General features: G+C 41.3%; 1 protein-coding gene across 7 annotated transcripts in view; it reads right to left on the bottom strand.

The window, feature by feature from the left end:
• The window catches only part of LRRFIP2 (LRR binding FLII interacting protein 2), a 118,933-nt gene that overhangs the window by 976 nt on the left and 90,586 nt on the right, over positions 1 to 27,371 (bottom strand). For 4 of the 7 annotated variants that reach the window (XM_089919013.1, XM_089919012.1, XM_089919014.1 and 1 more), the window contains 7 exons: positions 25,292 to 25,384; positions 22,366 to 22,458; positions 10,938 to 11,070; positions 8,708 to 8,757; positions 3,694 to 3,814; positions 1,056 to 1,135; positions 383 to 487 (listed from right to left, as the gene is read on the bottom strand). In XM_089919013.1, the coding sequence (XP_089775139.1) occupies positions 383 to 487; positions 1,056 to 1,135; positions 3,694 to 3,814; positions 8,708 to 8,757; positions 10,938 to 11,070; positions 22,366 to 22,458; positions 25,292 to 25,384 (675 nt within the window). Of the gene's footprint in view, positions 1 to 382; positions 488 to 1,055; positions 1,136 to 3,693; positions 3,815 to 8,707; positions 8,758 to 10,937; positions 11,071 to 11,348; positions 11,451 to 22,365; positions 22,459 to 25,291; positions 25,385 to 27,371 lie in introns of all 7 variants that reach the window. The other 3 variants (XM_089919016.1, XM_089919018.1, XM_089919019.1) reach the window with 2 other exon arrangements.

Raw genomic sequence — 27,371 nt, 5'->3', positions numbered from 1 at the left:
ACCCAGCGCTACTTTCCTCTCCAGTTTCTGGGGAGTGGAAGCACTGCATGCGATCCTGCAGTTGCACTGTTTTTCAGGCAGCCAGAGTTGTTAACCAACGGTGCTGAACATTAATCACAGAGAGGACATAGAGAAGCTGGAGAAACAGACCTCATCTAAAACAAAAATAAAAACTCTCCTTTTTCTTATTATCTAACTGACCAAAACATAAAAGTAAATGGCAGTCACTGTGTAGGTCAGAAACCAACACAGAACAGTGATTCCACTGCTGTTTCACTAAGATTGGAGCCAGGATTAAATTCCTTATGCAGCAAAGAATTTATCTCCAAAGGATTTTTTCTTTTTAGGAAAGTATTCCAAGAAGCATAATAAAAGCAAGTACCTCTCGTTGTAGCTTCCTCTTTTCTGCTTTCAGTTCATCCTCGACTTTCTCCGCATTCTCAGCAGCGGTTTTATATCTCAGCACCTGCCCCTCCAGGCGGCTGATCTGTAAATATGAGAACACAGGCCTCTGGTGCTGGCACTAGGAACCACCACTTTTTTGCAGCCAAGATGGAAATACAATGTCATGACAGATTCCAAGAATCTAATACTAACAAGTCCCTTCAGGGGGAGTTAGAGGTCCTCTCAGAACTCGACTGCTATTTATACATCTAGAACTGTCCCTAGAGAGGATGACAGCTGTAGAGTCATTATAGGGCCAATTTCCCATGTTAAGTTTTACGACAACCATATTGTTTAAAAGCCATAGTAACGTCGCAGGAGGAGACTCCCCGAGAGACTTTCTGAAATATACAATAAGGGATTATGTTATAAACTACAATCTTCTTGAAGGCTCTTGAAATAGCTACAAGAAACAGAATTATAGCTTCAGTCTCATTCATTCATAGAAAAGGCTGAAATGCCCTATCAGGTGTCCTCTGCTGGCTTTTCCACTTTAGAGCTTTTATAGAGATTCAACTGCAAAGGCAGCTTAAAAAACCTAGGCGTTCATGGGGTTAACCACTGAGATGCAGGAAGCAGATGTGTTGGTACCGTACACAAGAAGGACTTACACTTTGCTCCAAGGTGGTTATATCCTGTTCTGCTTTTGAAAGCTTAAACTTGTACTCACTAATTTGTCTGTTGGCATCTCCTAGAACAGAAGAGAATAATAAACCATCTCACAGAGGTGAAGGTGTGAACGTGAGGCAGTGAGGCCCCCTGCAGCACAGGAGAGGACCGTGCAGAGGAAGAAGACAAAGCACACATGCACACAGGCAACTGCGGTATCTCCTGCAGCACAGGTTCTGGCGCATCTATGCTATGAGAAGCTCTAGCACTTGTGTTGCAACAGCATTTTAGAAGAAAATTCTCTCTTCACGCCATGATGTGTGCAGGTAGAGGTTGAAGCAAGGAGCCCTGTCAGCGCAGCAGGGCCCCTGCCAACCTTACCTGCAGCCCCAGGGCCCAGGGAGCCTCTGTGCCCACGGGACCAGGCCCCCCACCCCCCGCTCCAGTTTTCCTGCCCCCAGCCCTACACCTTCCCATCTCCCCAGGTATCCTGCTCCCCACCACAGCCCAAGTGCCCTTTTCTCCCCACCTGTGATCTAGGTCTAACCAACCTTTAAGGTCCTGCTCAAGGTCCTGCTAAATTTTCACCTCCTTCATGACTCTCCTTAGTTAACTCGAGCTTCTCCTTCCTTTGTTGCATTTTTTTGGACTCTCTTTTATGACATCATGCTTTCCTAACATTATATAGATATGTAAGGATAGGGCCCTGTTTTGGCTTCTTGAATCTACCTCTGTTTCTAGCCAAGTGCTTTGCACGTAATGTACGCTTAATATTTACTGAAAATAAATGCTTTTCAGTAATATGTTGTGATAATGTGTTAAGGATAGAGCTATAAATCATTAGCTGTATATCTGACCTAAGAAGCAAACCATTTAAAATGAGAAGCTTAGAAATGCTGGGGGAGAAAAATTCCAGCAATCCAAATTTAACAAAAATCACTCTGAACTAATTACATTGTAATAGGAATCATAAGGTTTGCAGGAGATAAACCCAATCTACCCTACTTAAGAACTTTTCTACTTTTCCATAAAACTAAGGTTAAAACTACCCACATAATCTTTAATGCAAAAGGTTTTTCTAATTGGATAATTACTGTCACCCTAAAATTAATGTGGTTACAAAAGCCTCTCCCCAAAAGCCATCTCTGGTAGCGAAAGAGAACTACTCCCATTTCTGGGCCTAAAACTGAAGCTTTAGGATACTGTTTTTTAATTCTTAACTCCAGCAACTTATTATCAAAATGTGCTGCTTCCTTCTCACCAAACCACTCATTCCTTCCTGTTTTCAAAAGTATAAATCCCTGGTCTCAGCCATTTATTTCACGCATGTTCTGAAATTCCATCCCCAAACACCATGCTTACAGACAAGGCAGCTGTCCAGAACTGAGAGTCACCAGGTTCCTGTCCCGGCCTCCGGTGCAGGGGAGCTGCCTGCTTCTGTCGCTACATGCCAGGCCCGGCCCAGCCCAGCCCTGCCCGGCCCTGCTCTGCTCACCTGGGTCACAGCCCCACCCCGGTCACTTGCCCTGCTTGCCACAGATGCCAGCTCTGTCGTGGTGCCTGCTCTGGGAAGATGTCACACATCAATGCATGCACACCCATTCCTCCTCAATATGATTCCTTTTGAATTTGCTGTTTTAGGTCAAACTCTTACAAATCTGTGCACTGCCCTCTCTCTAAGACTGTTGGCGGCCACTGGACTGTTTTGGTCACTATCACAGCCTCCTAACTAGTCAACCTACCTTTCGTTATGCCCCTCTTTTCATCTACCCTCCACTCCAAATCGGTATTTCTAGAACAAAATATTTGAACTATATCACAAGGGTTCCAACTGATATCCAATAGAGGAAATGATACTAACCTCAAAAGTTAATGTTAGTTTTAATAAGCCTGGTTCAAAAACCTTGTCTATTTGGCCTAACTCAGAATATTTAGATAAAAGGGCCATGGAATAACCACTATTTTAAAATAAGTTATCAGAAAAGCCTTATTCAAATTGGAAAAATAGGTGTCTCCCCTGTGTGATTATACATTATCTAACTGTACATGAATGGCTGCTAAAATCTCCCCGCTGTGGGGATTACTGTGAATACCGTAGGCACTTTAAAATAATATGGGGGTCAAAAGTAGAAAGGCAGAACAACTGAAATAATTGGGGTAAACTGAGTAGGCTTACTTTGTGGCCTTGTTTTAAATTCCATCTAATAAAGATTAATTTGGGTTAACAAGACTACTTCTGGGAAAATTCTGAAACTACTCCGGAGTAGTGTGAGTTAGTTCCAAATATATTCCCCTCCAGTTATCTAAGATAAATTCCATAGAAAAACATGTCATTAGGAAGGGTGCTTACAGATGACCCGGGGATGTGGAAAAGGATAGTGTCATGATGTCACTATTTGCAAAATGTTCTAGAAATCACTTTGCCAGGAAGCGGGGAGAGCATTACCTCTCAGGCCTTGTCACCCCAGGAAGCACACAGCCTAGTAGAAACCTCTTCAGTTCCATGACTGACCAGGATGGCTTTTCTAGTCCAGCTGAGAACTAACCAGTCTTCAGAACCGCAGGCTCTAACAGCCTGCTCACAACCACGTCCGGGACACAGCCCCACGCGGGTCAGTGGCGGCCCGGCCCCAGCCTTACTCTGCATTTCGATGAGCTGCAGGTCCGAGCCATTCTGCAGTCCCGCCAGGTCACCTGCTGTGCCATCGCTCCTGGAGCACTTTTGCTGTTCCTCCTCCAACTGCAGCTTCAGTTTTCTAATCTGAAGAGGAAGTAAAGGCTTATGCGTGAGATCCAGTCTCTCAAATGAAACAGGTGCTTGGCCTGGTGTCCACATCTTAGAATAAGGCCACAAATCATTCATTCAGAAACTGTTTCCTGGAGTGTCTGCCATGGGGCACGCTGTGCTCAGGTGCTGGAGATCAGCTACGAACTAATTATCAAAAGGAGCAAGCTCCAGGACCAGGTGTCCCAGTTAAAACAGCCATATTTTATTATTTGTGTAGTTCTGTGGAAAAGTACATCTTAGGAGTTTCTTTTTGTTATTTTTTATTAAAAATGGAAAATTCATGGGCAGTTAGAGGTTTCTTGTTTAGAGTTAGGTTAAGTATTCTTATTTAGAAAAACTGTATACAGAAATAATTGGAAATATATTTTTGAGTTCAGCTACATAATCTACCTTATTTTACCCAAAATAAAGGCCATTCATAGCACCTTATTCATTAATAGCCCCAAACAAGAAACGTCCATCAAGAGAAGGATAAGTAAATTGCGGTCGATTTATACAATGGAATTACTACTCAGCCAAAGAAGGGAACGTACTACTAATACGTGCAGCAACAAGGTGAATCTCAAACTGAGTATATGCTGTGTGAAAAACTCCAGAAAATGCAAACTGAAGGGACAAAAAGCAGATCAGTGGTTGCCTGGAGAGAGGGAGGGAGGTGGGAGGGGAAGGAAGGTTTACAAAGGGACACAGGAACTTTGGCGAAGTTATGGATATTTTCACCATCTTGATTGTGGTGATGGTTTCACAGGTATTGCTGTGAGTTAAACTGTCCCCCCAAATTCGTATTTTGCAGTCCTAAGCCCCAGTATCTCAGAATGTGACCTTATTTGGAAACAGTCACGGCAGAGGCACTTAGTTGAGATGAAGTTACACTGGAATAGGGTGGGCCCCTAGTCCAATATGACTGGTGTCCTTATAAGAAGAATGCCACATGAAGAGACAGACAGGCACAGAGGGAAGATGTGCTAAGACACAGAATGTCATCTACAAGCCAAGGGACCCCAAAGATGGGCAGCAAAATGCCAGAAGCTAGAAGAGAGGCCTGTAACTGACTTCCCGTCACAGGCCTCAGAAGGAACCCACACTGCTGACACACAGCTTCTCACCTCCAGACTGTGAGGTGAGAGGACATTCTGTTATTCTGCGCCACCCGGTTTGTGGTGTTTTGTTATGGAAACTAATATAGGTATGTACATCTGTACACTTTATGTGCAGCTTACTTTATGCCAGTTATAACCTAATAAAGGTTTTTTTTTAATTTACAAAATAAACTAAAAAATAAAATTAGGAGGGACTTTGGGTTGGGAGAAAAGAAGGCCCAGGTGGAGACAAGAGTCTCACATGTGGAAAATAAGATTAGACGGACAGAAATGAACTGCATGCTGAGGCCTCTGGTCCACCCTCAGTTCCCAAACTGCACACCCAGCTAGGACTGTAGCTCAGGCACAGGACGGGATCTCTCTCTTTACAGGACGGGGATCTCTCTCTTTAGAACTCTCTGACTAGCCTAAAATAAAAGACCAACATAACCACATCTAAGGTTCCCAATAAGACACCCAGCCACATCAGGCTTCACAGAAACTTGGACGAGCCCTACCCACAAGCTCAGAGCTGCCCACCAGCTTTTTAGTCCTCTACTTTTAAACTGAAGACCAACTAAATGTACATAAAAGAACATCTGGAAGGAAACAAACTATGCAGATAGAAAAAAAGAATCAGGAAGCAAACCAACCAGCCTATCAATACCCTCTGAGATAAGTGAGAATAGCTGCATCCTTGAAATGACTGCAGGGACAGAAACTCAATAAAAATGAGAAGATAACGGTGAGAATATCTTTTAGAATGCAGAACAAATGAGACGAAAAGGGATGGAAAAACAGGAGAGAAACAGTATCTGTCCCGAGGTCTGATCGCCCTCGCCACCCCCAAATCAAATCGAGGTCGTGTTTCTCCAAATGCCTACAACTCTTATCATCAGAGATCCAGGAAGGAGCACAAATCAGAGCAAGTCTGCCCTCTCCTACAGCGGGCCACCTCCGGACCAAGACCAAGCGTCCCCACGCCTCCTGCGTCCTTCATCGTCAGGGGTCAAAGGTGAGTCTGCGTGCTCAGAGTTCCAGGTGGCTTCCCCAGCTGTCCTCGGCTCCATCCACAGGGGTCAAAGGGAAAGCTCAGCACTCGGACCAGGTCTGCCCCTCCCCTGATGGAGAAAGGGTGAGCTCGGCACTGGGACTAAATCTGTGCTTCCCAGACAACTCTGCCCTTTCAACCATGACACCACTATCTGCCTCGGTCAGCCGGGACTATCTCATCATCCCCATCATTCCTGTTCAATGTCCATCTCGAAAAGGCTTGTCGTCCCTTTTCCTGCACTCCTTCCCAAAAGGCCCGGTACAAGCCCTACTCTGTCTTCATCTCCTAACCTTTCCCAAAGCCTGACACTCTTGCACTGCACCCTCCGGACTATCCTCCACCCTCTCTGTGCATCCCCATTACCCCATCGGTGCTCTAATAGAGACCTGCCCTCCCCTGAGGGGCCTGCTTCCTCTGCAGCCTGGCTGTCCTTTCAGCCCACCTCTCACTGAGCCTGAGAATGGATCAGGTGTCTTCTTGCGTTCCTTGCTGTTACAAACTCTTCTCCCTCTAGCCTCCCTGAATTCCTAATGCAGTTCCTAATCGCATCGCTTCAGATTGTAAGTACTAACCCCACCTCATCATTGCCATCTCCCCACTCTTTCGTCACCATTTTAGCTCCTAACTCACATGATCTCCAGGCTACTCCTGCCTTAATTGTTGGCAAATTCAAAATACATCTAAGTGTGATCTCTCCTATATCGGATCTCTAGTTTCTGGAGCAAGGATCTTGCCACGTATCCCACCTTGCCCTCAGCCTCTCACTCCCACCGTCATATACTAGATCTCACCACTAGACAACAGCAGTCCCTACTGAATTCAGTTCCATGTATCTTCTCTCTAACCACTACTCTTGATCTTTCCAGCTCATTCCCTCTGGACCCAACTCCAAAAATCCTTCAACCCCACTGGCACCTATAGTCCACTGTTTCCATCTTCTCTCTGCTGTGCCTTGATATCTTCCTGGATTTCCCTCAAACCTCCTTACCCAGTTTAATCTCCAGGTCCGTCGTCATCACTCTCTCGCACAAGCCCTCACCTCCTCTGCCCTATTATGCTCACCTGGTAAAATCTCTCTACCCACTCCATGCCTATATCTATGCAGCTACATGTGCCTGGAGAAGCACACACAATAAATGCATTCACGCAAACCTCCAAACCACATCACTGAAATCTGAGAACCCTAGGGAGAAAGGAGAGTATGATACAAGCTGCCAGAGAGGGAAAAACGGGTCATAGACAAAAGATCAAAAATCAAAATGTCCTTGAAATTCTCAATAGCTGTGCAGGAGGCCAGAAGACAACGAAGCAATTTATTAAAAAAAAAAAAAAAAGTTCTGAAGAACCTAGGGCCAGGATAAGAATAAAGATGCAGATGTAGAGAATGGACTTGAGGACATGGGGAGGGGGAAGGGTAAGCTGGGACAAAGTGAGAGAGTGGCATGGACATATATACACTACCAAATGTAAAACAGATAGCTAGTGGGAAGCAGCCACATAGCACAGGGAGATCAGCTCGGTGCTTTGTGACCACCTAGAGGGGTGGAATAGGGAGGGTGGGAGGGAGACACAAGAGGGAGGGGATATGGGGACATATGTATATGTATAGCTGATTCACTTTGTTATAAAGCAGAAACTAACACACCACTGTAAAGCAATTATACTTCAATAAAGAAGTTAAAAAAAAAGAATGAAAATGATTACAATGAGGAATTCTATACCCCCATCAAACTGTTAATCAAGTAAGAGGACAAAATGAAGACATTTCAGTCCTGTAAAGTTAAGAAAAATTTACAGCCCCAAAACTCTTTCCTCAGGAAGCTACTGGGGGATGTACCAGAATAAGAGAATGGACACAGAAGGAGGGAGGCATAAGATGCTGCTCCAGCCTGGAGCACAGGCAAAGGAAACTCTAGATGATGATGAAAGGTGGTCACGTCTCTGTCCCGGGGGAGCGAGCCTCTAAGTTCACAAGGGGTGAGTCAGATGCACCAAGAACCAAAAGAGATGGAACTGAGGGAATACCTGATGCATCTGAAAACATGCATCTGAAAACACCAAGAGTGGACTGAATTAGTAACAAATACATAGGAAACCAAGCAAATGACAAGAAAAACCACAATACTAACTTCAGGCGAACTAAGGAGTTGTGAAGGAGATGAATCCTAGAATGTTCCATGGCTCCACTGTGAGCAGTGTTTACAGAGTCCTGATAACGTAAACAGACTGGAATCTCACTGCTCCTTTATTAGGAGGATGTGGGAATGGAAAGTATACATGCGTGTGGTAGGGAGAGGGGATGAAGGAAAGATAAATCCTCACGTCCCATAGAGGGATGTCAACAGAGCAGCCTTAAACAGAACAATCAAGAAGCAACATAAGCATGTTATATAGAAGCATACAAGGGCGGTACACACCACAAGAATCAGCTAAAGGAAGCAAAAGGGATGGTCGGGGCTGGAGGTGGGGAGAGGGCAGGGCAGGGCACTTCTGTCTTCAGAACAGGCTTTTAAAACTATTTGACTCCTTAAACTTCGTGTCCTTTAATTTTGTTTTTAAAGAACAGGAGACAACAAAGATGAATTATCTTTTTATCCTTCAACTCTTACTTGAGTAGTGATGTTTGAAACAAGCACATTTCTTTCTAGTGTACATTTTAGTTTGCTAACATTTTACCATATGATTTAGTCAGTTACAATTAATATCCCCTTCCAATGAGAAGAATACCTTTACCTGTGATAGTAGTTCTTCCTTTTCTCCAGCAAGTTTTCGTAGCCTTACATCTAAAACAAATGAAAAATTTGTAATGTTGTAGTACATAAACAATTTAAAATAATTCTTCAAATTCACAAACAGCAAACATCTGATAAACAGTTCATAGCTCTGAATATCAAGACATGAAGGCTTTAATGGTGAAAGGAAAAGTACTTAATTATTCAACACAGATTTCCACACAACTGATATTTATCAGGGCACTAAATACAACATTTGCTCCCAAGAGCAGTGATTTTCCATCTGAAGACAAAATGAAGTACAAAGATCATTTCCTTGTTTCAAAAATTTGCAAGTTTTACCAGTAGATAGACAACTCAAAGCCAAGGGTACTCCCACAGGCTCTTAAGCCCTTAGCAGGAGAAAACTACGGGAGAGAAGGCAGGGGCTAAGAATGGGCCTGAGAGGGGTGCTAGAGCAAAGAAAACAGAGGAACACAATGATGGAAGAAGCAAAGGCCCACAAAGCTAGTTGGGGGAGGGAAGGGGACCAACTCTAAGATGTGTGCCGTCAAGAGCCATCTGAGGGGCTTCCCTGGTGGCGCAGACGCCTGCTAATGCGGGGGACATGGGTTCGAGCCCTGGTCTGGGAGGATACCACATGCCGCGGAGCAACTAGGCCCGTGCGCCACAACTACTGAGCCGGCGCGTCTGGAGCCTGTGCTCCGTGGTGGGAGGGGCCGCGATAGTGAGAGGCCCGCGCATCTCGATGAAGAGTGGCCCCCGCTTGCTGCAACTACAGAAAGCCCTCGCACAGAAACGAAGACCCAACACAGCAAAGATAAATTAACTAATTAATAAACTCCTACCCCCAACATCTTAAAAAGACAAACAAACAAACAAAAAACCCAAAAGAGCCATCTGAGGCTTGGTAGCAGGACTGCTAGGGCTTGCTCCTAGCCTGAGGGGAGGGCTGCTTCTTCCCAACATGCATTAAAATAGGCCCCTTGGGGCTTCCCTGGTGGTGCAGTGGTTGAGAGTCCGCCTGCCGATGCAGGGGACACAGGTTCGTGCCCCGGTCCGGGAGGATCCCACATGCCGTGGAGCGGCTGGGCCCGTGAGCCATGGCTGCTGAGCCTGCGTGTCCGGTGCCTGTGCTCTGCATTGGGAGGGGCCCCAGCGGTGAGGGGCCCGCGTACCGCAAAAAAAAAAAAAAAAATAGGGCCCTTGGACTGAGGGGACACCTACAGATGAGTTTTTTACAAAAGCACCTGACACCCAGCCAGCACTCCCCACAATCCACCAAGGTCATGGCCAAATGTTTCGGCACCTCCCATCAGGCAGAGAAAACCATCTGAGCTGCCCGTGGCTGTACACTCAGTCTATGACCGACGGCAGCTCTCACTCACCTCGCCGGCATCCTCTGCTTTATCAAAGTTCTCGACAGTTACACTTCCAGAATTCTGTACGTTAGAGAATGTGCCCTTTAAAACGTTTTTTGGCTGCCCGCCCCCCTTTATATTATAGTATATCTATTCTTCTAGGAAACCTACATATATATGAAAATAAGACAAAGAAGAAAAAACGATCATTTTTTAATATAAAAGTGAGCTGATGATACAGTATCTACTTGTGCCATTCTTCTTCTCTAGAATAGGAATCTTAGTGGAGGCAATAGATGGGCATCTGAGTGGTTTCCTGAGACAGGTGTCATTAGGTTCTCAAGGGGTCAAATTTAACAGGCTTAGCCCTTAAGAGGCTCAGAAGCCCTGCTCTGGAATAACACTCCTCTGATATCTTCTTGGTCGTCTGTTTGTTGCCTTAAGAAATGCAGTGGCAAAGAGCTACAGAATCCTAGCATGAGTAGCAGGACAGAAAACCAGATGCTCCAGGAAGAAGAAACTTACACGTACTCTGAAAGCTGCCGACCAGCCCACTGGTTCCCCCGGACGGATGTGCTGGATTATCTCTTTGCAGAAGGTTGTATTTAAGTGAAAAAGCAACATGTATACACCCACAGTGCTTCCAACCAGGGGCCCTACAGTTACACTTACTGCCTGTCAATGACCCCAATGCTGGTTTCCCAAGGTCAAGGATGTCTGAAGACAGTATGCCCAGATTTCATCCCGTTAGGGATCTAGATAAGGCTCAGACAGACCTGGTGTGTTTTTGTTTTCCAAGAGAGGATGTGAACAAGCTGGAAGTCCAAGAGGACAGCATTAATCCAAGTCAATACAGTGGCGGTGTCTTACCCAGTGGCCCTTCTCCTGCCGACTCCAAGACCTGAGCGGCTTCCTGAGACACAACAGTGATGGCTCCTACCACTGGCTCCTGGTGGACGTCGCCGTTGGGAGTGCCGTCGGGGATGATGACTAAGCCATGTTTCTGCAGAGAGGAAGAAACCCACCATCACAAAAAACGGCCCCCAGGTAAGGAGAACATGGCAGTGAGGCGACTGACCCTGCGACAACACATGTCTGCCACGGGAACACCTGGTCAGCACTAGCTACCCGGAATCTAGCTCTGCAGAGACAGGACTCACACCTACCAAATCTGGGCTGAGGAGTGAACACTGTGCTTTGTATTCAGGCTGGAAAGAGGACAGGACGGAAGGAAGGAGGAACAAAGCAGTGAGGGCCTGGCGCGCGGGGGAGCTCACGTACCTCTCCCGTCTCCACTGCTGCCTTCAGCTCGGCCAGCTCCTCTCTGAGCGAGTCCCGCTCACTCCTAAGGCAGCCAATGTATTCTTTCTGTTTCTCTAGGGCCTGGTTTAGACAGGGTAGCAAGAGAAAGAACGGCACAGAAAAAGAGCAAGTGAAAGGTAGCAGAGAAGTACCTAATTCAAATTCAAAAAAGATAAAGGCATAGGAGACAAGGAAGCATTAAAAGCTTTGGAAACAAGCAGTTAGATATGGGAGGAAATACACAGTTATACGGGTATCTATCTCCAGAAGAAAGTTTTAATAGTAAGTGGTTAATCGTGCATAAATTTGGCAAAACATGCTTATCACATCAGGCAAGAAAACAAATCTTTCTTTTTCAGTCATTTAGTAATACTAAAGTCTTCCTTACAAACCTCCTAAGTACGTTTGTTTGGTAGACCAAAAAACCCATGTTTCATGTTAAACTAAAGTATATTCAAGAATATACTTGATTTTTTAAAAAATAAAAGTTAGTTCTGGAGGAAAACAACCAGTATATATACAAGGTATTTTAATTAAATACTGGCCGTAGTAATAGTTCTCCAGGAGTACGGTAAAATATTCCTCAGATACCGCTTAATTAAAAATAGCTAATCTCAGGCTTCCCTGGTGGCGCAGTGGTTGAGAGTCTGCCTGCCAATGCAGGGGACACGGGTTCGTGCCCCGGTCCGGGAAGATCCCACATGCCGTGGAGCGGCTAGGCCCGTGAGCCATGGCCGCTGAGCCTGCGCTCCGCAACGGGAGAGGCCACAACAGTGAGAGGCCCGCGTACCGCAAAAAAAAAAAAAAAAAAAAAAAAGCTAATCTCCCCCCCCGCAAAATTCTCAAGGATCTGTTTTTGTTAATTTAATTAACAAAATAATAACTAAGGGTTATTTGGTTTTCTGATATACCTTCAAAATGTGAAAAAACAAAACAAAATACTGACAAAATAAATACAGTCCACCTATGGCAGGTAGCAGAATATGGGTTTGGAAACAGGACGTTGAGTCCTGGCACCTATTAACTGACCTATGCCTCAGTTTCCTCACTGGAAAAGGGGATAATAACAGCAGCATCGTATGGGCACAGGCTGAAAGGAGTACTCAGTGTCAAGCACCCTGCCTGCAGTGCGTAAGATGCAAGCAAGGCTCAGGAAAAGCCAGACTGGGTTCCATTTTTCCCACCATTGCCTAAATCTCACACTGTCAGAGCTCAGGACAGTGGTGCAGAAGCAGGAACACACGTTTGGTCAACAATGACATACTGTTACTCTGTGTAATAAAATACCCCATACTTCAGAACCCACCCAGGATAAGCAGTCTGTGCAGGTATCTGACAGCTGCGCTATTTGAAAAAGCCTTTCTCTGCACATTTGTTCCTATATTTAATGTTTTCTACCAGCATTCCCATTAATCTAAGAAGTTAAACTACAACGGGTAACTTTCCTCTTGGTTTACAGAGTTTAGAAGTGGGCTAACTGCTTAGTTACTGACTGCTGAATAGCTGGACAACTTTTTAAATCACTATAATCCTATTTTCCAACCAATAAGTAAATAATGGATGATAGCAACTGCCATTGTGTAGCTCCAGGTGTTAAATATACATATAATTTCTCTCATATATTTTTAAATTAATTTCTCCCTTATATACCCTGTACTTTCCTTATGCCCATTTCACAGATCAGAAAACTGAGGTTCAGAGAGGCTACGTTTTCACCCAAAGTCACAGTAACTGGTAAAGCCAGAAAATGAATCCAGTTCTTTTTGGTTCCAAAGCCCTTGCGTACTCTTTATCTATCGTCGCCCCATGAAGGCCACAATTATGTTCCCTTATTGTCATCCCAGATAGTACTGGAAAAGTAGTTCACGGGGCAAGTCCTATTCCTTACCTGCCCAAACTGCAACATGAACATCTAACTTCCTTTCAACAATTTACATTCATACTGTGTGTCTACAGTCTGTGTGTAAGTTAACAATCTGCGTTTCTAGCACCATAAGGCATACTCTACCACTCCAAGCTAATATTAACACTCCATTACATTACTAGCAAGTGTAACATTAGGACAACAAAGCCCAAGCAATGCTCTCCCATCTACTGACAGCCACTCTCATCTCTGCTGCGTTGGCTATTTTGGGTTATGGTATCTGTGTGCATAGTCGTGCCATGCATCACCACACGTAACTGGGTCAGCAACCACTGTCACAACATGCTCTGTAGAAACACCACTGGAGATAAAAGACCCGTTAGGAACAGACCAATTTGAAACCCAGAATTCTAGCAAATGCTAGTACATGCCATTTGTTCCTCTTCCCAATCTAATAGCAGATTTTATCTTTACTTTTGGACTTTTAAATTTCATCTTCCCATAATTATGGATGGGAAAATAAAATACATCCTGCAAATCCTTCCATTTCACCACAAAGTTTGAGGACTACTGAAGTACCTTATAATTGGACCAAATGTATTCACACTGGATCTGAAATCCTCTTTATTACCTGACCATATAATCACTACCCTTGTGTTTGTATTCCATAATTGTTCCTAGAGATTTTTTTTTTTTAGGGTAAAAAGTACATGCCTGTGGAGATCTAAGTAATTCTTTACCCCTGACCAAACCTCAAATTCTAGTGTCAAGAAGCCTAAAGGCTGAACTTTTGGACAACAGGTTATAATTACATACAGGCACAAATATCTTTTGTCAGAATGGGAGTGAGCCTTGTTCTGGGCTATAGGGTTATACAAGCCTGGGTGCTCAGAACTACACTGGCGCTAGAGGTACGACCACTAGGATCAATGAAAGAACTAAAGAAAACTGAACTTTAATATGAGAATAATGGCCATGTTCCTTCATGGAGTTACTAAATTTAAATCTTGATAATGAAGCTACTAGAGACAAGTGATATATTAGGTAGTCACAGATCATATTTAAAAATGTGTCTTTTAAAAGTCAAGGGAGGACCACCTCACACACATTAGGATGGCTACTATCAAAAAAAAAAAAAAAGAAAGAAAAAAGAGGAAACAAGTGTTGTCAAGGATGTAGAGAAACTTGAACCCTTGTACAGTGCTGGTGGAAAGATAAAATGGTGCAGCTGCTATGGAACACAGTATGGCTGTTCTTCAAAAAATTAAACATAGAATTACCATATAATGTAGCAATTCCCCTCCTGGGTACATACCCAAAAGAAATCACCAAGAGAGTTTTGCAAACTCATGTTCACGGCAGCATTACTCACAATAGCAAAAAGGTGGAAGCAACCAAGCGTCCAGATGAACGGATAAACAAAATGTGGTACAAGCATACATTGGAATATTATTCATTCTTAAAAAGGAAGGACTTCTGACACATGCTACAACATGTCTGAACCCTGAGGATATATGCTAAGTGAAATAAGCTAGTCACAAAAAGACAAACACTGTATGATTCCACTTTATGAGGTACCAAGAGTAGTCAAATTCATAGAAACGAAAGTGGAAGGGTGGCTGCCAGGGGCTGAAGGAGGGGAAATTGGGGAGTTGCTATTTAACGGGCAGTTTCAGTTCTGCAAGATGCAAAGGTTTCTATGGATGGATGACGGTGAGGTAGCACAACGATGTCAATGGACTTAATACCACCAAACTCTACATTTAAATTTAAATGGTCAATTTTCTGTTATTTTTTTGGACTTTACCACAATTAAAAAAATTTCTTTTAAGTCAAAGGAGGGACAAACTACTGATGCATGAAACAACTTGGATGAATCTTAAGGGGAATTATTCTGAGTGAAAAAAATGTAACTCCAAAGGGCTGCATACTGTACGACCCCATCTATACAACATTCTTAAGATGACAAAATTATAGCAATGGAGAACAGATTAGCAGTTGCCAGCACCTGGGATGTTGAAGGGGAGGCAGTAGATATGGCTGTAAAAGGGCAACAAGAGGGACCCCTTATGGTGATGAAAAGGTTCTGCATCTTGATTATATCAAGGTCAATACACTTGTTGTACTATAGCTTTACAAGATGTTACATTTTGGGAAAACTGGATAAAGGGCATACAAGATCTCTGTATTATTTCTTACAATTGCATGTGAATCTACAATGACCTCAAACATTTTTAAAAAGTTTAATTAAAAAAAAAAGCCTAGGGCTTCCCTGGTGGCGCAGTGGTTGAGAGTCTGCCTGCCGATGCAGGGGACACGGGTTTGTGCTCTGGTCCGGGAAGATCCCACATGCCGTGGAGCAGCTAGGCCCGTGAGCTATCGCCGCTGAGCCCGCATGTCTGGAGAGACACGGGAGAGGCTCCGCAACGGGAGAGGCCACAACAGTGAGAGGCCCACGTACCGCAAAAAAAAAAAGCCAAGTAGATAGCCTCATCCACCAAGGGCAGACAGCAGAAGAGAGAAGAACTACAATCCTGAAGCCTGTGGAACAAAAACCACATTCACAGAAAGGTAGACAAGATGAAAAGGCAGAGGACTATGTATCAGATGAAGGAGCAAGATAACCCCCCAGAAAACCAACTAAATGAAGTGGAGATAGGCAACCTTCCAGAAAAAGAATTCAGAATAATGATAGTGAAGGTGATCCAGGACCTTGGAAAAACAATGGAGGCAAATATCGAGAAGATACAAAAAATGTTTAACAAAGACCTAGAAGAATTAAAGAAAAAACAGAGATGAGCAATACAATAACTGAAATGAAAACTACACTAGAAGGAATCAATAGCAGAGTAACTGAGGGAGAAGAACGGATAAGTGACCTGGAAGACAGAATGGTGGAATTCACTGCTGCAGAACAGAATAAAGAAAAAAGAATGAAAAGAAATGAAGACAGCCAAAGAGACCTCTGGGACAACATTAAATGCAACAACATTCGCATTATAGGGGTCCCAGAAGGAGAAGAGAGAGAGAAAGGACAAGAGAAAATATTTGAGGGGATTATAGTTGAAAACTTCCCTAACATGGGAAAGGAAATAGCCACCCAAGTCCAGGAAGCGCAGAGAGTCCCATACAGGATAAACCCAAGGAGAAACACGCCGAGACACAGTAATCAAATTGGCAAGAATTAAAGACAAAGAAAAATTATTAAAAACAGCAAGGGGAAAAATGACAAATAACATACAAGGGAACTCCCATAAGGTTAACAGCTGATTTCTCAGCAGAAACTCTACAAGCCAAAAGGGAGTGGCACGATATACTTAAAGTGATCAAAGGGAAGAACCTACAACCAAGATTACTCTACTCAGCAAGGATCTCATTCAGATTCGATGGAGAAATCAAAAGCTTTACAGACAAGCAAAAGCTAAGAGAATTCAGCACCACCAAACCAGCTCTACAACAAATTGTAAAGGAACTTCTCTAAGTGGGAAACACAAGAGAAGAAAAGGACCTACAAAAACAAACCCAAAACAATTAAGGAAATGGTCATAGGAACATACATATTGATAACAACCTTAAATGTGAATGGATTAAATGCTCCAACCAAAAGACACAGGCTTGCTGAATGGATACAAAAACAAGACCCATATATATGCTGTCTACAAGAGACCCACTTCAGACCTAGGGACACATACAAAATGAAAATGAGGGGATGGAAAAAGATATTCCATGCAAATGGAAATCAAAAGAAAGCTGGAGTAGCAATACTCAGATAAAATAGACTTTAAAATGAAGAAAGAAGAAACAAGAAACAAGGAAGGACACTACCTAACGATCAAGGAATCAATCCAAAAAGAAGATATAACAATTATAAATATATATGCACCCAACACAGGAGCACCTCAATACATAAGGCAACTGCTAACAGCTATAAAAGAGGAAATCGACAGTAACACAATAATAGTGGGGGACTTTAACACCTCACTTACACCAATGGACAGATCATCCAAAATGAAAATAAATAAGGAAACACAAGCTTTAAATGACACAATAGACCAGACAGATTTAATTAATATTTATAAGAATTCCATCCAAAAACAGATTACACATTCTTCTCAAGTGCGCACGGAACATTCTCCAGGATAGATCACATCTTGGGTCACAAATCAAGCCTCAGTAAATTTAAGAAAACTGAAATCATATCAAGCATCTTTTCTGACCACAACGCTATGAGATTAGAAATGAATTACAGGGAAAAAAAAAGTAAAAAACACAAACACATGGAGGCTAAACAATACGTTACTAAATAACCAAGAGATCACTGAAGAAATGAAAGAGGAAATCAAAAAATACCTAGAGACAAATGACAATGAAAACATGACGATCCAAAACCTACGGGATGCAGCAAAAGCAGTTCTAACAGGGAAGTTTATAGCTATACAAGCCTACCTCAAGAAACAAGAAACATCTGAAATAAACGACCTAACTTTACACCTAAAGCAAACAGAGAAAGAAGAAAAAACAAAACCCAAAGTTAGCGGAAGGAAAGAAATCATAAAGATCAGAGCAGAAATAAATGAAATAGAAACAAAGAAAACAATAGCAAAGATCAATAAAACTAAAAGCTGGTTCTTTGAGAAGATAAACAAAATTGATAAGCCATTAGCCAGACTCATCAAGAAAATGAGGGAGAGGACTCAAATTCATAAAATTAGAAATGAAAACGGAGAAGTTACGACACCACAGATATACGAATCATCCTAAGAGACTACTACAAGCAACTCTATGCCAATAAAATGGACAACCTGGAAGAAATGGACAAATTCTTAGAAAGGTATAACCTTCCAAGACTGAACCAGGAAGAAATAGAAAATATGAACAGACCAATCACAAGTAATGAAATTGGAACTGTGATTAAAAATCTTCCAACAAACAAAAGCCCAGCACCAGATGGCTTCACAGGTGAATTCTATCAAACATTTAGAGAAGAGCTAACACCCATCCTTCTCAAACTCTTCCAAAAAATCACGGAGGAAGGAAAACTCCCTAACTCATTCTATGAGGCCACCATCACCGTGATACCAAAACCAGACAAAGATACTACAAAAAAAGAAAATTACAGACCAATATCACTGATGAATATAGATGCAAAAATCCTCAACAAAATACTAGCAAACAGAATCCAACAACACATTAAAAGGATCATACACCATGATCAAGTGGGATTTATCCCAGGGATGCGAGGATTCTTCAATATACGTAAATCAATCAATGTGATACACCATATTAACAAACTGAAGAATAAAAACCATATGACCATCTCAATAGATGCAGAAAAAGTTTTTCACAAAATTCAACACCGATTTATGATAAAAACTCTCCAGAAAGTGGGCATAGAGGGAACCTACCTCAACATAATAAAGGCCATATATGACAAACCCACAGCAAACATCATTCTCAATGGTGAAAAACTGAAAGCATTTCCTCTAAGATCAGGAACAAGACAAGGATGTCCACCCTCGCCATCATTATTCAACATAGTTTTGGAAGTCCTAGCCATGGCAATCAGAGAAGATAAAGAAATAAAAGGAATACAAATTGGAAAAGAAGAAGTAAAACTGTCACTGTTTGCAGATGACATGAAACTCTACATAGAGAATCCTAAAGATGCCACCAGAAAACTATTAGAGCTAATCAATGAATTGGGTAAAGTTGCAGGATACAAAATTAATGCACAGAAATCTCTTGCATTCCTATACACTAATGATGAAACATCTGAAAGAAATTAAGGAAACACTCCCATTTACCATTGCAACAAAAGGAATAAAATACCTAGGAATAAACCTACCTAGGGAGACAAAAGACCTGTATGCAGAAAACTATAAGACACTGATGAAAGAGATTAAAGATGATACCAACAGATGGAGAGATATACTATGTTCTTGGATTGGAAGAATCAACATTGTGAAAATGACTATACTACCCAAAGCAATCTAGAGATTCAATTCAATCCCTATCAAATTATCAATGGCATGTTTTACGGAACTAGAAGAAAAAATCTTAAAATTTGTATGGAGACACAAAATAGTGTGTGTCAAATAGTCAAAGCAGTCTTGATGGAGGAATCAGACTCCCTGACTTCAGAGTATACTATAAGCTACAGTAATCAAGACAATATGGTACTGGCACAAACACAGAAATATAGATCAATGGAACAGGAGAGAAAGCCCAGAGATAAACCCACGCACCTATGGTCAACTAATCTATGACAAAGGAGTCAAGGATATACAGTGGAGAAAAGACAGCTTCTTCAATAAGTGGTGCTGGGAAAATTGGACAGCTACAGGTAAAAGAATGAAATTAGGACACTCCCTAACACCATACACAAAAATAAACTCCAAATGGATTAGAGACCTAAATATAAGACCAGACACTATAAAACTCTTAGAGGAAAACATAGGAAGAACACTCTTTGACATAAATCACAGCAAGATCTTTTTTGATCCACCTCCTAGAGTAATGGAAATAAAAACAAAAATAAACAAATGGGACCTAATGAAACTTCAAAGCTTTTGCACAGCAAAGGAAACCATAAACAAGACAAAAAGACAACCCTCAGAATGGTAGAAAATATTTGCAAATGGATCAACGGACAAAGGGTTAATCTCCAAAATATATAAATAGCTCATGAAGCTCAATATTAAAAAAACAAACAACCCAATCCAAAAATGGGCAGAAGACCTAAATAGACATTTCTCCAAAGAAGACATACAGATGGCTAAGAAGCACATGAAAAGCAGCTCAACATCACTAATTATTAGAGAAATGCAAATCAAAACAACAATGAGGTGAGACCTCACACCAGTTAGAATGGGCATCAACAGAAAATCTACAAACAATAAATGCTGGAGAGGGTGTGGAGAAAATGGAAGCCTCTTACACTGCTGGTGGCAATGTAAACTGATACAGCCACTATGGAGAACAGTATGGAGCTTCCTTAAAAAACTAAAAATAGAATTACCATATGATCCAGCAATCCCACTACTGGGCATATACCGAGAGAAAACCATAATTCAAAAAGACACATCACCCCAATGTTCACTGAAGCACTATTTACAATAGCCAGGTCATGGAAGCAACGTAAATGCCCATCGACAGACGAATGGATAAAGATGTGGTACATATACACAATGGAATACTCAGCCATAAAAAGGAACAAAATTGGGTCATTTGTAGAGATGTGGATGGATCTAGAGACTGTCATATAGAGTGAAGTAAGTCAGAAAGAGAAAAACAAATATAGTATATTAACACATATATGTGGAACCTAGAAAAATGGTACAGATGAACCAGTTTGCAGGGCAGAATTGAGACACAGATGTAGAAAAGAAACGTATGGACACCAATCGGGGAAAGCAGGGTGGTGGTGGTGGTGGTGTGATGAATTGGGCGATTGGGATTGACATGTATACACTGATGTGTATAAAATTCATGAGTAATAAGAACCTGCTGTATAAAAAAATTAAAAAAATTAAAATAAATGTGACACAGACACTAAGTAATAAGCACATGCTGTTGGAAAAATGGTGCCAACAACAACAACAAAAGCCAAAAGAACATGTTATTATATACTACATAGAAAGAAGATACCCACTCATTCATTCGATAATAGCAGGAAAATTTAAAAGTCAAATTATTTATACTGTAACCATCAGTACATCTTTTGGGTAGAAAAAAATTTTTGTTTTATTTTGAATAGCTATTGGACTGAGAGATTTGGGGGTTTTCTATGGCTGGTCCAAAATAATCAGTTTAATATGCTAAGATAATTATACAAAATAGAAATCATGGAGCTGCAGATCTGTGCTAAAGAAAATTATGTAAAATCCTAAAAGAAGCCCATTCTAAATAGTGACCAGATTTCAACTTAACTTTACAACTACCTGCTTTTGCTATACACTTTTTCACGTCTCATTTTAAATTTCCCAAGTAAAAAATTTAAATAGAATCAGTAGTTCACAGTCACAATTCAAAACTCTTAACAGAGTTGTTAATTAATACCTCAGAAGGTTTTTCCAGCTTTAGACAGAATTACAGGAACTTGGTATTTTAGCATCAGAAACTCTAAAAGGTAGCTTTCTTTCTTTAAAACTGCTTGGTCTACCACACTTTAACAAGTAATTTTGTTTCCCAAGTGTCTATTGAGAGGATAGGGTCCTTGGAGGTGTGAAATGACCTGGACACCAGAATGCCCCTAACTATGGAGGGTGTGATCCAGAGGGCTTCACATCCACGTCTGTCCACCACAGGTGCTCTCGGGGATTTTGGCCAGCTTTTCCCTACCCCACCTAACCTCTGGTAGAACGGAGGCTTCCTAACTATGTCTTCAGGCCAAGGGTTTCCTTCTCTCTTTTCCCTCCACGCTGCCCTTCCCTGACAAGTTAAGCCTCTGTGGAACAGAGAGCTCATATGCCATGAGGTGTACGTGGCTGCCAGTCAAAAGGCCACATGGGATGAACTGGCAGGGATTTTTTCAGCTCCAGTGTCCTTGGAATCTACCTGAAGGGCTTAGCAAAAAGGCACTGAAGACTTTTTCCTTATCTGGGCCCCTGCTTTAGGGAGTTGCAAGGATATGATTAGAGGTGACATCATAGTCTGGCAGCTCCAGCAAATCTTACATTCCTATCCACTTCTGTAATTAAAATGATTTTAATCTCTTCCTATTTTATTCACCAAAGATTTATGGGATGCTAATAACTTTTCCCCCACCCCCTATCCTCTTGCTTCTTATCCAAATTCTTACAATGTAAGGATATCAAATTACCCACAGAGTTTGAATTAAATGCCTGTGGCTGTTTCTGCATAAAAATCCTGAGGAAATAAAGAACAACTTGCTTAGAAAGTTCCTACTTGTAGGTTTTACAAGCCCAGAGTCAGCTGGAGAGAAGAGTTCTTTCCAGGCATTGGATGAGGTTTTCCCATGGAAGTTTCTGTCTTCTGCTTATTCATATTTCACTCTGTATAAATGCTCTAAAAATAGTCAAAGGACAGAATTTCAGGAATCTCTACGTTAAATTTACATTGGTCTATTCCTCATCAATGAGCTTTGGGCCAAAGCCCAATTTGATCTCATACCCTAATGTTTTTATCTTTCCAAAGCAGTGTCTCCTGGAGTTCAAACACCTCTTTTGTCATGGTGTCTACTCTCTGCTGCACACGCTGATTCTCCTGCAGAGGAAGAGGGGAAGAGAAGTAATAAAAGAGCAGAAAGAAAAAGGGGACGGGGTTAGAGGGAGGAAAACAGAACAAAAATAAAGCTGATAAAGAAACTTAACAAAAGCAGGAAGTCTGTGATCAACAGGAAAGATGGCATCCAGTGTCTTAAAGGAAAGATGACATCCGGCATCTTGGCGCTGTGTCGGTATGACAGCAAGCGAGGGGACTGGGGGCAGCTGCTCCAGCCACAGCTATGAGGCAGCAAGCCAGCTGGGGCTTCGATGTACACCCAGCTCCACACATGTACTCTTCCTCTCATAAGTGCCTTTCCCCCAAACATGGGACAACTTACACTTTTAGAGAGGGAAATTCAGATTTTCTTATGAACAAATGATCCTTATCACAGACAACAAGCGGTAGTTTTGAACCCTATTTTTTTAAGGAGAACTAAAAAACTACAAGAGGGACATAGCTCAATCATTTTGAATTCCTGTTAGCAGAATCTATGATAGCAGGAACATCATAAATTACACATTTCACATCAGTTTTTAGAAAAACTAGATTTCTAGCATTTAGCAATTCTTAACTCTTCTGACTAGGCACTGATGCTCAAGTTATACTCTCTTATATTTAGCAGGTTCTTTTATGCATTACTGGTAAATTATCATCTTCCACTTTCCCTACTCATACATTTCTCATCTACTTTACCACGTGGTTCTCCATTCTAAAGACCAAAAAACATTATTTTGGCAAAGTCAGGATTCTTCAGTTATAAGTAAATGTGCATATTAACATCTGAAGGATGTTAATTCTAAACATAAAAAGTACTTAAGGGCTTCCCTGGTGGCGCAGTGGTTGAGAGTCCGCCTGCCGATGCAGGGGACACGGCTTCGTGCCCCGGTCCGGGAAGATCCCACATGCCGTGGAGTGGCTGGGCCTGTGAGCCATGGCCGCTGAGCCTGCGCGTCCGGAGCCTGTGCTCCGCAACGGGAGAGAGGCCACAACAGTGAGAGGCCCGCGTACCGCAAAAAACAAAAACAAAAAAAAAAACAACCCTTAAAACTAAGGTTTTTAAAGTTTGTATACCCAGCACCCTGGGCTTTTAAATTGGAAACCATACTGACAAATTGTAAAAATCAAGCATTAAAATAGCTCTTAAATGCAATCAACAAACTAAAAACTAGAACACTTAACCAATTCTAACATAAGTTACTGAATTTGAGAAGCAGCTCCCAAAGTAGTTTTATTATTCTTTGGAAATCATATGGGGAAAAGTACATATTTTAATTAGAAAAAGAAATAACAAGTGGCTGGCATACTGACACACACAAAAAAGAGGACAAAAAGGGAGAAGAATTCACGTGATTTTTAACTGCCAGCAGGATACAGAGTTTGGATAATATGCTTCTTGCCATATATGGAAAAACTAAGACAATTAACTTCACATGTAATCTAATATTTTCAAAGGGTTATCTGTGTTTGCATTTAGAATTCACAAATTCTATCTGCTTTCAGCAGGCTATGTTCAATTCAATTATTCTCAAGAATGACAAAAAAAGTAACACAAATCCACAAAAAGAGTCACTTCTTTTCTTCTATTAAATGGTTTTTAAAGTCATTTATAGGGGGAGAGATTAAGTGAGGCAGGCCCATGGGGGAAGAGAAAAAGAGGGAGGGAAGGGGGGGTGGTTCTGAAGGACGAGGGACAGGGCTGAGTTGACTGTGATGCATGTGGCATCTCCGGGGTTGTCAAGAGCTGGCCTTTCTGGGACTTCCCTGGTGGTCCAGTGGTACAGAATCCACCTTCCAATGCAGGGGACATGGGTTCGATCCCTGGTCGGGATACTAAGATCCCACATGCCTGGGGCAACTAAGCCCACGTGCCACAACTACTGAGCCCATGCACCCTGGAGCCCGCGTGCCACACTAGAGAGAGAAAACCTGCGTGCCACAACTAGAGAGAAGCCCACGCGCCACAACAAAGAGCCTGTGTGCCGCAGTGAAGACCTGATGCAGCCAAAAAATAAAAAATAATTTAAAAAATGAAACAGAAATAGATTATTTTTTTTAAAAAAAAAAGCTGCCTTCCTGATATCACCACGGGATCAACACTAAGTTAACATTAGACGTGCTTGATAACCTCACCAAGAAAGTGAGCATGACCCCTTCCCAACAAACCTCACCCCATATTTATAAAAAATGACAACCTCAAGAGGAAAACCACATCTAAAGAAAAACAGAGATGCATGCAAGCTGGCAGGCACAAAAGGATGATACATGCTTTCAAAGATTTCTTGGAGGCCCACACTCCTCCTTCCCTCCTAGGATATTGCTGTGGCCCTCAGAGCTCCTCCACCCCAGGAATCTGAGTCACAGCCCCAGGCAATCTTCACCTCTTGTCTACTACCAGGCGTCTTGACACAATTTCTTCTTTTCATTTAGCCATCTCAGAAATGCACCTACCTGAGGGACGATCAAACTTCTTATTCCCCAAGAATCATGTCCCCAAATATAGCATTCACTACATTCCAAAGAATCATGGTACTCTGTAATGTTTCCTTTTGCCCATTTCCTAAGATATCTTTAGGAAACAATGTGCTTAGGAATAAAAGACAATTATAAAAGCTTCTGCTATTAAAAGGCGAAATATTTATAGGGTTCACAGTATTAATTTTTTAAGCCTGCCTTCATGTTTCACGTTTGTAAGATTTTAGGGTACAGCCAAATGTGAAGAGACAAGTTTGTTTGTGGCATTTTAACTCCCTTCCCTCCCAACACACATGCCCTCATCCAATTCAGTGCATCTTTTTCCAAAATTAAGTATTTCCACAGTTCATGTACATACCTCAATAAGCTCATCTCTTTGTCGGAGGCCTTCTTTAAGTTCATCCATCTTATGCTGCAGCACACTACACATATGTTTCTGCCTTTCTAACTCCTGTTATTAAACAAATGATACAGTTAACACAGATCATGGCACATGACAGACTGGAACATCTACATTAAGTAGCTAAGTGTTATCTCCAGAAACACACCTGTACTGCCCATGTATTGTTAACTTAGAAAAATTCTGTATTGTTTGGAAAGGCTCAGAAAATTCTCAATTTTCATCTCATACGATTATACATCTAGACAACCCAAACTAATCAATGGCAAAATTACTATGAACAATGAAATGACTTGGTAAAGTAACAGGTTATAAAATTAACATACAAAATTCAATAATCATCACAGATCAAAATAAAACCTAGAGAGAAGATATAATAAACACAATATCAAAAAATAAAGTAAATACATACATGTAAAATTATAAGATATACCCAAAATCGTTATGAGGAAAATTATATAAAACATTCCTGGAAGACAGGGAAGTAGGACTGAACAAAAGGAAAGGCATCTTCTTGGATGAAAAGACTCAGCATCACAAAAATGCATGTTACGCCCTAAATTAATCTATACATTTAATGCAGTCCAAATAAAAATACCATCAGGTTTTTTTCTCATCAGAGTAAGACAAGTTGATTATAAAGTTTATTTGGAAGAAAAACAAGAAAAAAAAAAGCTAGAAAAACACAAAACGAAAACGAAGAAAGCTAATCTTACTAGATATTAAAACATAAGGCTTATACAATTAAAACAATGTTGTAATGGCTCATGAATACAGACCAATGGAGTAGAATAGAAAATCCATAAATAGACCCAATTACATACACAAGTACATTAAACAACAAACAAAAAGAGCAGCTAAAATCAATGAGAAAAGATAGATTTTAAATGAAATGTTGGCATAACTGGATATACACATGGAAAAAGAAAATTGGAACCAAACTTTGTACCATACACCAGAACAAATGCACAGAAAGAAAAGACAGAGAGAAAGACAGGCAGAGAGAGAGACAGAGAAAGAAGAAAGGAAGTAAGAACATACAGTTACTAGAGAAAAGATGAGTGAACTGCTATAACCAAGGAGCAGGTAAAAATTACCAAAAAATGACTCAAAAATCCACAAGCAAGAAGGGGAAAGGGGTAACAAATAAGACTACATAGAAATGAAAACTTTTGAATGGCAAAAAACACGATAAGCAAGGCAAAAAGACAAATGACTATAAAAAATTTTTACAATTTATATTTACTATCTTTCCATATAGAGAGCCTCTAAAATTAGAAATAAAGAGGAAAAAACCCACTATTATGCAGAACAATAGGCTAAAAAAATGGACAGTTCACAGAGAAATAAATTGCTTTGAATATGAAAAGATGCCCATACTAAGGGAAATGTAAATTAAAACTGTATTTCTCACTGAAACACCAGTAAGAGTCCAAAAACTTGACAATATACTCAGGGAAAAGTAGTGTGGAGAAGGAAATAGACCCTCTCATTTGTGGGAATGCAAAATTGTATAACCCCTACAAAGGAGAATTGGTTACATCTAGCAGGATTACCACACCTTTTGACCCGGCAAACTTACTTTTCTGACTCCCATAGATACCAGCAAAAATACAGAAAGACCTATGCAGTACATTCGTCTTTGTAGGACTATTTTTAACAGCAAGAGACTGCAAACAACTCCAACGTCCATTAACAGGGAACTGGTGGAATAAACTATAGTACAACGGAATAAGTGTACAGTTATAAGAAAAGAACGAGGAAGAGCTCTCTATACTACAATCCTCAGGTGATGAAACCCAGATGCAGAACAATATAGTATGCTCCCATTTTCTAAGAATGGAGGGATACAAATGTGTGTGTGTGTGTGTATACACACATATATATATACACACACACACATACATATTTTTGAATGGCAAAAAAATGTCTTCTTAAGATTCAAAAAAAATGGAAGGATAAACCATTTAATTAAAAAAATTTCCTCAGGCAGTCTACCTGAAAAAGTATTCAGAGTAATGACAGTAAAGATGATCCA

Source organism: Delphinapterus leucas, chromosome 10, assembly GCF_059928025.1.
Source record: "Delphinapterus leucas isolate spDelLeu-1000000601 "Yukka" chromosome 10, BTC_Dleu_Yukka2, whole genome shotgun sequence".
In the NCBI taxonomy this organism is placed as follows: domain Eukaryota; kingdom Metazoa; phylum Chordata; class Mammalia; order Artiodactyla; family Monodontidae; genus Delphinapterus; species Delphinapterus leucas.
Note: the sequence above shows the minus strand (reverse complement) of the source record. Positions and strands in the feature narration are given on the sequence as shown.